The 13,252-nt window shown below is 40.8% G+C and overlaps 1 protein-coding gene across 1 annotated transcript in view; it reads right to left on the minus strand.

Annotated features, from left to right (window-relative positions):
- Positions 1–5,673: 5,673 nt before the first annotated feature.
- Positions 5,674–13,252, minus strand: part of GALNT2 (polypeptide N-acetylgalactosaminyltransferase 2) — a 140,899-nt gene continuing 133,320 nt past the window's right edge. The window contains exons 15-16 of the mRNA XM_075924720.2: positions 12,012–12,131; positions 5,674–8,850 (exon numbers count right to left, since the gene is read on the minus strand). Coding sequence (XP_075780835.1) covers positions 8,695–8,850; positions 12,012–12,131 — 276 coding nt within the window. The 3' untranslated portion in view covers positions 5,674–8,694. The remainder of the gene's footprint in view (positions 8,851–12,011; positions 12,132–13,252) is intronic.

Below are 13,252 nucleotides of genomic sequence, written 5' to 3' on the forward strand. Positions count from 1 at the left end.
TGGCCACATACAGGATAAGCTAACTAAAGTCATGCTGGACCACAGAGGTTCAATCTGTACCTGTTCCCATTTTTAAGACCATTATGTAGAACAGCTACATGTAGTACAGGCCTAGGTATAAAATGATGGGCTCATTTATATATTTCTTACAGTAAAATAGGAGGATGTTTGCTTTGTCAACTAAGCAGCAAATATTGACAATTCTTTAGCAGCACCTACTCCAGATCAGTGACCTATAAATATTGCTTTTGTTTGATAATAGTATTGTGTTTATTGCTTTCACATAGCACAAGACTTATCCCATCAGCTGCAGGTCTAGCCCTGATTTACCTTGCCATGCTGAATTCGGTGAAAGTTGTTAAACTTCGCTATGCTTCAAGAATATTGATTCCCAGTTATTCACCGATAGAGACAGAAACTCCTTTGCCATTAAACCTCCAAAGTAAAACATGAGTGATAAAAGGCTAGCTGTGAACCACAGAGAATGCGAATGGCCATACGAGCCCAAACCTATTTCTGCGGAAGCCAACAGGAGTTAACTGGAGTGGAAATGGGATAGGACCCTAGTTTCTTACTATGATTCCACTGGGCTTCAGAGAAGAATTAAAAGAATGATTTGAGGTCTGGAAAACCTGCTTTACAATGTCTCAATAAAAGTGCAAGATTTTAGCTCATAAAAGAGTAATTTGGGATGTAGCTTGATCAAGACTGAGAAATACTGACACTGGCAGAGGATTTCTGATAATGGGGGTCTTTATTCCATCAGGCAAATGCATATCAAGTTCCAAGAGGCTGGAAGCTAGACCAATTCATACTGGAAATGGACAATTTTTAATGGAGTGTAATAAATCATTGCAAACGCCGTTACGTGATGGGTAACATTTTCAAATGCATCCTACTACACTGCACTGACTTTCAATGAGGGTTAGGGACATATGTGCCCAAGGCAATTCTGAAAATGGCACCCTGGCTGCTGTGTCACTTAAGCACTTTTGAAAATGTTACCCAACGTCTTGAATCCAAAAATCCACATCTTACAGAAAGGCATTCTTTAGTTCAACCAGAAGCCAGGGGCTGACATAGGAATTACTGGGTGAGAGATGCTCATTATAGTCCCTTCTCACTTTAACAGTCTATTAATTTCACTGCTCCAGAAAATATTCTCAACCTAGCTATTGTCCTGAGCCATTACTGAGAAGTGAATTGAAGTTTTCTGTTCCTCCTCCACTGATTTTCCCACATTTTTCTTTTTGCCTTTTGTCTATTAAGAACCTGGTTTAGCCAACCCAGAATTCCCCTTGCAACACATCTTTGTCCAAAACAGGCAGAAATACAGTACAGGGACTGGGAGTAAGAATTCCAGGTTCTGCAGCTGACTGGGCTGTGTGATGGCGAGTGAGACACTTCCCCTAGGTAACTGCATCCTCTCCCACTATTTTTCTGTATTGTCCTGGTAATAAACATTGTTGCTTACTGCAGCTGTGCAATGTTTGCTTAGTACAATGGGCCCCAATCTTACCTGGGTTTCTAGAGCTGTGGCATCCCACATGCTAGCCACATGTGGCTATTTTGCCAGTTGAGTGGGGCTAGTTTGCTATAGCAGGAGCCACTATAGTGGTTACTACTTCAGAACTTGAGCGGACATCACATTCTAGAACTTTGATTCCATAGGGTTCTGTAATATAAAGAATTAATTTTTCAAAGGCATGCTAGGACTAGGAATATAAAGGGGTTGCCCAGTAGGCATTGCCTTACCCTGGCAAGCTTGCCAGGGTAACTGGTTAACAGGTACCTGGCCCACACAGAGAAACCCCCTCCCTGCAGCACACCACAAGGCAGGTGGCTGCTCTACTGGTCCGCTCGCCCATGGTAAAATGCAGCAGGCCAGTTTTCTGGTTAAACATGTAGATTACTGGTTAACATTTTAAATGTGATTTTAAATCCCTAGTTAGAACCAGTGCCTGAGTGTGGTAAAAGCTTATCAGAGTGGTTAAGAAAATCATGTTTGCATAATATGCCTGTAATTTTTCAGACACTAAACCACACGAGACAGGTAGAAACTGTATTTCTCCCCTCAAACAGAACTCAGGTTTATTAAAAAAGCAACTGTTTTTTACTGCGTACAGGCCAGATAGTCAAATGAAAGAGTGACAAGGGAAACTCTGCTTTGGATGCCTGAGAGTCAGATTTGTACTTCCCTCCTCTCAAAAGATACTGCTATTTAATCCTCCCATTACATTCCATCATTAGGCCAAATGCAGTGATAGCATAGGGGAAAAGGGAGTTTTGGTAAAAGTGAGGAATATACTGCACATGGGAACAAAAATACACTAACCCCAGCTCAGAGTAGTTGATTTCACAGTGGGAGGAAGGCTGAAGCATTATTTACACAAGGGGGCTTTGACTTCATACCCAAAACTGTACTTAGTGACTTATTAATTTTACCATATTTCCTTAGTAATTTACAATGGAAACTGATGTGAAAGGCAAGCCAGGGAGTGGATGCAACTTACTGGTAACCTCTAATTCCCTTTTAATAAAAAAAATCAAACACTGGAAAATCAAATGAATTCATATTTGTTTCTCTCTCTTGGTACAGAGCTGACTATGACACGGCTGAATGAATATCTTGCATTCATTAAGAGTATTTTTGGAAGCCTGCAACGGACAGGACACCTGAAGACTGTTTTAAAAAAAGTTTACTAGCAGACCTTAAAATAGCTCCTAGATGTTAAATTGCTTCCTATGATGTGCAGTCTAGCACAGAATAAGCTCCCTACATTTCCCCCCCATTTTCTAATCATTGCCTGTAAGCCCAGATCAATTTTTTTCCCCAACTGATGGAAATGTTTAAATCATTTTATGCCGAAGCAAGTATACCAGCTATAAGCATGTTAAATCAAGAATTTGCACACTGTGGAGCTTCAGCTTAAATGATGAGTACAGGGAAACCGTGCAAGCACACTGGCACAAGATACTAACTTACAGTGAATTAAAATGAAAATAAGGCTATCACAAAGGAGCCAATTCTTATGTTTTCATACAAAATAGCAACCTTTAAAAAACATAGTTGTATTGAACTGCCTGTGAACCCGTGTCATGGACCAGAAAACTACTGTGCTAGGTGCTGTACAATCATTGAACAAAAGAGTCTGCCCTAACACGCTTACAGTCATCTCTCTCGACATTGTGTAACTACGTTGCCTGGCATAGTCGGGTATTCTTTTTAAAAACACTGGAGAAAGAGGCATAATTTGGTTGATCTGTAATGAGGGAAGATTAATGCCTTCCAATAAGATATTTCCATTAACTGCTTTTCTATTATTCAGACATTTGAATTCAGCACTGAAAATGACTAGTCTCAAATGGGTATTTTGGAACACAACGATTAATTCTCTAATAAGAGCTAAATGAATATTTCATTTATGATAGTTACATTTCTTGGTAGTCAATATTTTCAGAAATTAGAATAAATGTAACAGATTTCTCAGATGGAATGCAAAACTACACAGCTTATTCAGAGGAAGACTAAGTTTGATATACTGGTTAGACAAATTTGTATCAAATATTATACAGATTACTTAATTACATTCTCTTGCCAAGTAGTATAGGATACAGTTTCACTTGAGTGTATATTACATGAGATATAGGACATGAACCCTCTGTTTATGGTTTGAAAATGTAGAAAATTAGCAATTTTTTCTAATGAAACATAGTTTGTTGGATGTTTGGTTCATTTAATCCAGATGTTTTAATGTAATTTATAAATGAAAATTCATCATTAGACAGGGTTATTTGATTTCAACCAAACATGACTAGGGGTCAGTAATGTTTTCTATAAATGTCTATTTTATTGTTACATGTTTAGGTTGTCCATATCCACTAATATTACAGGATTCTAGTGCACAGAGGGTTAGGCTACACTGCAGGGTTTTTGCACAAGTAGTCTTTTGCGCAAGAGTTCGTGCGCAAAAACTTCTTGGGCACAAGCACGTCCACACCTCAAAGTGCATCGCTTTTGTGCTTTTGAGCAAGAAAGCTCTAATTGCCATTAACAGAATGGCCATTGGAGCACCTGTGCTTTTTCGGATAGGCTCTTTTTGTGCAAGAAACCCCTGCAGAGCATCCACACGTGCCTTTTCGTCAACAGCTGTAGCGCAAAAGGGAGTTATTCCTCGTAGAAAGTTTACCTATACTGCAAAAAGCCCTCTGTTCTGTCGATTGACTGTAGATTTTCTTGCGCAAAAAAGCACTTGAGGTGTGGATGCGCTGCAAGTTTTTGCGCAAAAACCTCGTAGTGTAGACATAGCCTTAATGATTTATGTTGCACAGACAGCGGTGAGTAAAATGTTGGCAATGCTTAAATTCTGGTGTAGTCCCACAATCATCCAGCAGGGCTGGTTAAGTGAGGTATCCATCTCCTCAGAGACCACATGGCTGTGTTTATATCTCCCCCCAAGTAACAAACTAAAGGCCCCTGAAAGACAATGGGAGTTTTGCTAATGATGTTGGTGTGAGCAGGAGCATAGCCCAAGACTGGCTCTGGGAACTTTGTTCTGTCAATGAACAGCAAAGGTGTTCGCCAATTAGAATTTCCTGGATAAAATCCAAGCTTAGTGTGATGCCTTGCAAGGGTAGGATTTTCATAGGGCTATGCGCCCCTTGGTGTGATTCCTGAGCTAGGCCAATACTAAGCACTGGTGAAAGTTTGACTCTACTTGCATGGCCCCACAAAAGCTCGATCCCTGCTACTTATTCCTTCCCCTCTACCTCACTAGACAGCCACATTTTTCTCACCTACCCAAACCTCTGCTACCTCAGGGTACGTCTAGACTACATGCCTCTGCTGACAGAGGCATGTAAATTAGACTACCCGACATAGTCAATGAAGCAGGGATTTAAACAAATAAATCCTTTCATTAAAATAAAAATGGCTGCCACGTTGTGCCGGCTCAGCTGATCATCAGCACAGTGCGGCAGTCAAGACGTAGATCGGTTGACAGGGGAAGCCTGTGTCGACTACTCCCTTATGCCTCGTGAAACGAAGTTTACAGGAGCGGTCGACAAAGGCGTTCCCTGTCGACTGATCCACATCTTGACTGCCGCGCTGTGCCGATGATCAGCTGAGCCGGCACAGCGCGGCGGCCATTTTTATTTTAATGAAGCGGGGGATATTTAAATCTCTGCTTCTTTGACTATGTTGGGTAGTCTAATTTACATGCCTCTGTCGGCAGAGGCATGTAGTCTAGACATGCCTTCAGAGTTGCCAGATGCTGTTCCCTCCTACTTGACTGAGCTGTTGCTACCAGAGACGGTCTCTTCCTTCAGCTTTTCCATACTGAGGGAATAATCAGAGAAACTAGGTACATTGGAGGAATGAAGCAGGACCCTGTTCCTCCTGAAACTCCCAGCAGTAAGAGACCTTCCAGCCCACAACAGCGCTCCTCAGCAGCCACAGAGATGGGCAACTGACTGGTCCTTCAGAGGGAAATACATCCTCAGTGTGAGTTTCTTACAACTTAACGTTTAAACTCACAAGTAACTTTTCTTCCGTAAAGACATCTGGAAAAAAAATGTAACAAGCATCTTAAACCAACCAAGTGGATCAAAACATTTGGAAACAGCCGCCAGTTTCTGGGTGCATGAAATCAAATTATAGCAACAACCACAATCTTATCTATAAAGTAATTATCTTCTTTATTTAAGTTAAATTTTTCAAGGATGGTTTCCATCTATAAAATGAACAAAGTACAAGCTCTGTACAGCAGATTTTTTTTAAACCAACGGAAAAAATTTCCAAACTATATTTTGAAAATTTGCAAAACAAGCTCACATGTACCATTATTTTTTGCTTTGAAGACAATAAGAAAAAAATTCTATCAGAGAAGACTCCATCACAATTTGCTTCAGGGGTTCGTAGGAATTTTACCTTTCTTAAAAGTGGGCTAATAATCCTGATACTTTAAAAATACTTAAATCACAGTAAATAACTTTGGCACACTGTCATGTAAACATATCTAACAAAAGGATATAACCCTCCTTTCTGTTCTGCGCCCTTGAAATATACAGTGGTGCTTAAGACGCGTCTGCATAGCATCCGTAGGGGTTTAGAGATATATTTCTATTTCACAATATGTTGGATGACATTTAAAAACTTGGTTTGCAATCAAGAAGAGGGAGGGGGGAATTTTAAAATTAAGACTTTTTTTTTTTACTAGCGATCCTGCTGAGAGCTAGAAATCAGAACATTAAACACTATCCAGACCTTCATTCCTGATTTCAGTTAGCAATAGCCTGTCCATTTGGTAAGATCCAAGTCAGTGTGTAAAGCAGCTTAGTATGAATTTAGTGCACCTTTTCAATGCTCTTCTTTCAGAATAATTAGACAATGAATTTGAAGCTGAGATCATTCTTTAAGAATTCAACAAATTCTCAAGAGCAGCAGTAATCCCCACAGCGGCTGCATTTACTGAATCACATCCTTCCCCAAACTCGCCTCGTTTAGGCTTAATCCACAGTGAAAATTTAGCCTGACCTAGCTATGTTGCACAGAGGTGTGAAAACTGTCGCCACAGAGACATAATTAAGCCTGACATAAGCCTCAGAAGAGACACTGCTAGGTCAATGGATTTGTTTTTCCAGGGACCTAGTAACTTCCTCTAAAGCAGTAGTGAGCAGAAAACCCCTTACATTGCTAGAGCAGTATCTAGCTTCTGTAGTGCTTGAAAGCATAGACATAACCTCAAGGGGTATGGATGGAGAGAAACTGAATGCTGAAAAGAAGTTTATTCACTGCATGCCATCTTGAAACAGGCAAATCCCCAAGGTTTTACTGGTGGAGACAAAAGGACTGAGGAGTAGGGGAAGAAGAGAGAGATTCCTCCTCTTGGTTTATTTGTAGGAGAGATGGACAGGAAGGAGAAGCGCTGATTCAATCTCTTCCCTACACATTCCTGGTACACCCAAAGGATATGTGAATAGATCCACAGATCCATGTTGTGCTACTTCAGCTCATACATCAGATACATTTATGGGCCTCTTATTCCAATGTCTGTCACTGCAAAGTAAAAACCATTGTGCATGGAGAAGTTCCACATATTGTACTAAACTCAGCCAGAAAGGAAAATGCAGCTCGTGACATACTTACTCCCAGAGACCCAGAAAAAGGAAAAGAACACTGTCATAGTATGGTTTAGGAACAATATTTCTAAGTCTCTCTCTTTAAATCAGCCGTTAGGCTGTTTGAGATCCATTATCTTACCAGGCTAGTTTTTACATTGCTCATCTATAAGTTATCAATGCAATGGTTTTTTTTATTGCCAGCACGGATTCCTTGCTTTTTTATTTTAAAAATAAATGCTTTTAACAAATCATGTAGACCAGGCAAACATAAGCAGGTAGGTGAACACTGGAGTCAACCTAACTTTGACAGCACTGCTTTAATATAAAAGTGTCAGTTGGGCTGAGGCTGTAAATTGTATGTGTTCTAACGTTAAAAATACCACACCAGGCACCTGTTGATACCCAGATTAGAGCCTGGAAGATTAAAAAACCTCAAGTAGGATCCCCCATAACAGGTTTATCAATTAAACAAGTGCAACTCAGATCTCATGTAGCTTCTGATGATTCTTGCATACTAAAACTTACTATGATCTTGGGCTGTCTGTACACAGAGATCCTAATAAGTCAGGATACTATGGACTAGTAGCACCAAGAAATTAGCTGATCAGAGCCCTGCAAAAATAAACAAACTGTGCTGAACCCCCAATGGCTGCATCTGTGAGAGTTGCATTGCTTATATAATTTTTCATATAAATATCAAGTACAAGTTTACAACACCCAGGGCACATGTACCGAATCCCAGTCAGAAGAGATAATCCAAGCACTGAGCTGTGCAGACGTATCAGTTTGTTCTGCTGTTTCCTCTTCCTCCTCCTGAGTTCCATAATTTCCAAAGATGGTGAAGTGCTAAGAAGTAGGTCCAGTTCACAAAGCAAAAGCATCCAGTGTTAGCATGGACATTACACACCTTCACAAAGTTTGGTTCTCTCACTGCATTCCAATCCAATTTTCGGTTTATGTTATGTTAATCACTTAGTTGATAATTACAAGATGAGGAAAACTGAAACAGTTGGGAACTGACAAAATATATATATTATATATAATATATATATTTAGAGTTCATCATAGAAAAGTTCATATTCAAATATACCAATTACACACGGAAAAAAAACCCTTCAAAATGTCACTTCAGCTTCTGGAAACCACAAGCGATGATTTCTATGTAAATGGAGATTTCAGTTTCTCCTAGAAGTTTATTTTCCCCAGTTTCCCTCCCCGTGCTCTATTCCCCTCCCTTCTTCTGCATGTTAAGATCCATTTGCTACTGTACATCAATTGTTTCTAAGGATGTTAATCATCTGCTGTGCAAGTACTAAACTGAAGTCAGACAGGAACTGGTAAGTCTTTACACCAGAAGGGGACTCTGCTGCAGCTGTGGTTCAGTGAGACAGTCGCAGTGTTCCATGTCCCCTTGGTTCCCTTGTGTTCCATTGTGTTTTCTCTTCCTTTCAGATGATGATGGAATACTGAGGTATATAAGTTCCGTGGAAAGTTTAAGAAATATATCAGTAATGCGATCAAAATTTTGGCCAATGTCTCGCAAACAAGATGGCATTGTGTGTGTAAGCCATTCTACTGCTGTAGATTAAGTGTGAATTTCCACTGTTGTGACAGAGAAGGATTGCAGACCTCAACGGTAAGACCACCATTTTTGGCATTTCGGCTGTCTAGACACAGATTACTGCCAACATGCCGCAGTTTAGAGTTGCTTTCAATTTGCTCCCATTTCTGGAAAAGAAAAGAAAGTAATGAGCTATCCAAGTGTGGATAAAAATATGTTTCATGTCCTGCCTTCCTAGTTCTCCATCCTCAGAACAGCTGGTGCCCTCACACCACTGGCAGGGGAGGAGACTTCACACGCTAACCCACCCCCGGGTGTTGACTGGTGTGGGGGTGGGAGTGCAGCAGGGCAGGCCACAGGCTGTATCAAATGGCTTGGTGGGCTGTATCTTGCCCACCCCTGGATTATATCCTGTCCTTTAAGATTTGTCTAAACTATCACAAGCCATAAAGCAACTTTTAAGCCAACTAATACTTTGTACTAGAACAGGACATTACACTTCTTCTAGTACAAAGTGCATGCTATCCCAATGCAGTGCTAGGTTAAAGGCCTGCAAAGCCTGCAGCTGTGCCTCCTCCCTCCCAGCACTTGCAGAACAAATGTCAGCACTAATTTCAGTTTTTTTCCAATATTTTAAAATTGTAATCATAAGAACTGACACCAAGAGCAATCTTTCAGAGCCTGTGGAAACCACAGCCATTGATCGCTCAAATTCTGGAACTCCCTAATTAATTTGTGGCTGTTAAAAGCAGCATTGTCCAGAACTGTTGTCTGATTGACCAATTGTGGGACTAAGAACAAGGAACTCCTGCATTCTATTCCTGGCTGACAGTTTCTGACTACAGCCCTTGCCAACAACTCTCTTCCTATCTGTGTCCTTATCTGTTAAAATAGGGATGATTCTTACCCTGCCTTTAAAAGTGGAGTTTGTGACAAGAATATTGGTAAATACTGTAACTAGCATATCCACAAACCCTATGACACATGAGGACCTAGCAGCTTACGGCCTATTCAAAAACTGACTTTTGCCAAATTTTCTTAAATACTGGCAACTGTACATAGGGTTGCCAAGTGTCTGGTATTGTACCGGACAGTCCGGTATTGGCGCGCTCTGTCCGGTTAAAAAAAAATCAGAAAATACCGGACATGTGCAATGTCTGGTATTTTCTGATTTTTCCGGCTGCGCACCTGACGGATGCCTGGCGTGCGCTAGGGGGAGCGGCTGGGAGTTGGGGCCGCAATTGCCGCCAGGAGCCCTCAGTCGGTTGACTACCTGGTAACCCCTACCAGTGATCCAGGGTTCTTGGAGTCTTTTTTTTTTGGCTCAACTTTGGTTCCCCCCCCTTTTGGGGGGGGGGGAAGAAGGGGAAGTGTTTGATATTTTTGTTTCAGCCATCTGGCAACCCTAACTGTACACAGACACTGGCATAAGCTGGTCTCCTCGCCTGGATGAGAAGACTGAGGGGATTGGGCAGAGGAAAGAGTGATGCCCGAAGTTCTGTCCCAAATCCATTACATTTGGGTGTATTCCCATTTAGCATTTTCACTAAATAGTAGCTCAAAGAAAGAAAACTCCTATTCATGAAATATTTGCACAATGGCTGCTCCATGAGCACAAGAGCACAGAGGCTCAAAGGAAAGAAAAAGCCAGAACTTTGCACAGAAGACTTCTCTATGATGAAATGAAAGGCATTTGCTGCTGAGATGACTCTGAAAATGTGATTTTACTTAGGCATGGCAACCAGAAAACAAAGCAACTGCTGCTTAATGCTGCAATCAGTTTAGGGAGCCTGGCGCTCTAACAAGGAGGAGTCCTATGTCTTCCTTCAATTTTTGCCTTTTCCCTAGATCCAGAAAGGCTTTTCCTTATATTTTCCTCTTAAATAATATGCAAGACATGTCTTCTGCAACTGATGTATATGTTCTTGGCTGCTCAGGTGTGAAGAAGAAAAGGAATCAAGCTCTTCTCCTCAGAGACTTAGACTGTCACACATGTTTGGGCTTCACTGAAATAGGGGCTACAGAAATTTATCATGGATCTGTCTCTGGAAATAGTTTGATAGAGTAGACCCAGGCATTACATCCCACAGCTACTGGGCTGACTTACTTATAAGGCATGCTTGAGGAGGACAGCTTTCTACATTGATATTATCTGGACATGACCTCTAAATGCACACCCCGTCCCCTATGGATCTCTGCCCCTAACATTTATTATATTACTATTGTACTGTTTACCTATAACACGAACCTTTAAGCTGCAATAAATGTTGACAATTATTTGTTATGTCTTTCTTTACATCCTACTATATTACCTTATGATAGCTTCACTTAGGAAAACAAGAAAAATATGCTCTTGCAATGTAAATAAAAGAGGTCTCTCTCATTTATAAGTGTGCTGGAAGCACTTAACATTCCTGTTACTTAAATAAAAACTGAGACAGACAGACAAACAGGTAGCAGTGAAAATCTAAACCAAATATTAGAGAGACTCTACCGCTATAAACAAGTTATGTTAAACTCTGTTAGCTCATATGGACAGATTTAGTGCATTTCTCATGGGTTTAAGATAGGGAGAGGAAGGAGGTCTAAGCACAAAGCAAAAGACATCTAGGGTACTTGTGATGTGTTATTAGAATAATTCATTGAAGAACTTTAGGGCAAAGGATAATGGTGCAAGTGCTATTGTAGCTTTCCACCCATGTTCCATAATGCACTTTAAGAAATTACATACATACTGTAGTAAAAAGACTGAAATGGAAAATAAAGCCAAATTCAACCCTCACTTATAGCTATACAACCTCAGTTTCACAGAAGTGTCAAGAATATAAATGAGGGCTCAGTTTGGTCCAAAATTCGGACCTTCTGGCCTCCCAGGTTATAATATTTGGGGTAGAGGGAGGGTTACACTATGTAGAATTCATGGTCTCTGGAATGAAATCTATCTTTACATATGCCTGCATCTTTGTGTTTCCTCAGTTAAAAGTCTCAAGATTGTTTCCTTTTTGTGATCTTGTTTCAGAGTTTTAGGTTTACCTAGTTGCCAACATTTAGATTCTTATGGACGCTTCGCACTTCATTATGAATTTTTTTTTACCACCACCAAAAAACCTTGTGACGGAACTTTCAGACCTTCACTTTTAGCAGGTTATGAAGAGATTATGACAGTCCTCTTTTCTCTCACACACATAATTTAATGGAAAAATGTGTGGCATCTTTATATTAGCTCCACTAATACCATCTTTTCCACTGGACTCATTCCTGAGTTTCACACCCATCTCAAATCAAGTTATCAGCAATGCCTCTCTGTGAACACACTTTATGTACTCACCTGTCTACTGTCATTTTCTCTGCAGCCCTGGAGTTTTATTAGTGAACTAGGTGCTCGGTCCACAACAGTAAGGCACAAATCCATGTGTTTCACTGACTTGTCCTTAGTTAAGGCCCATTCCTGGAATACAAGGAAATACAATGAATAATCAAGTTGTGAACATATACATGTGCAAAAACATACACATGCTCAGTTGGCCTGTTAAACTCTTGTAAAAAGGCTCAGCAGAGGCACTTTCTGTAACAAAGAGCCCCTCTTCTCACTCAGAGCATCAAGTGTTCAAACAGCGCTTTTTCCATGCATGCACAGTTTAAAAATAAGTGTAAACTAATATTCCAAACTGACAACCTTCTGATTCAATGACTGGTCAAATGCAGAGCCCATTTTAGCTAGGGAGGTGAATGGTTAACTGTTACCCATGAGCGGCCTCCCCCCGCCAGTCCTTCGTTGTTACTTCTGGCCCCATGTATCATAGAATCATAGGACTGGAAGGGACCTCAAGAGGTCATCGAGTCCAGCCCCCCACCCTCAAGGCAGGACCAAGCTCCATCTACACCATCCCTGACAGATGTCTATCTAACCTGTTCTTAAATATCTCCAGAGAGGGAGATTCCACCACCTCCCTTGGCAATTTATTCCAATAATTGACCACCCTGACAGTTAGGATTTTTTTCCTAATGTCCAATCTAAACCTCCCCTGCTGCACTTTAAGCCCATTACTCCTTGTCCTGTCCTCAGAAACCAAGAGGAACAAATTTTCTCCTTCCTCCTTGTGACACCCTTTTAGATATTTGAAAACCGCTATCATGTCCCCCCTTAATCTTCTTTTTTCCAAACTAAACAAGCCCAGTTCATGAAGCCTGGCTTCATAGGTCATGTTCTCTAGACCTTTAATCATTCTTGTCGCTCTTCTCTGTACCCTTTCCAATTTCTCCACATCTTTCTTGAAATGTGGCGCCCAGAACTGGACACAGTACTCCAGCTGAGGCCTAACTAGTGCAGAGTAGAGCGGCAGAATGACTTCACGAGTTTTGCTTACAACACACCTGTTGATACAACCTAGAATCATATTTGCTTTTTTTGCAACAGCATCACACTGTTGACTCATTCAACTTGTGGTCCACTATGACCGCTAGATCCCTTTCTGCCATGCTCCTTCCTAGACAGTCGCTTCCCATCTTGTATGTATGGAACTGATTGTTCCTTCCTAAGTGGAGCACTTTGCATTTCTCTTTATTAAA

Source organism: Pelodiscus sinensis, chromosome 3 (assembly GCF_052426305.1).
Source record: "Pelodiscus sinensis isolate ZL-2025 chromosome 3, ASM5242630v1, whole genome shotgun sequence".
NCBI lineage: Eukaryota > Metazoa > Chordata > Testudines > Trionychidae > Pelodiscus > Pelodiscus sinensis.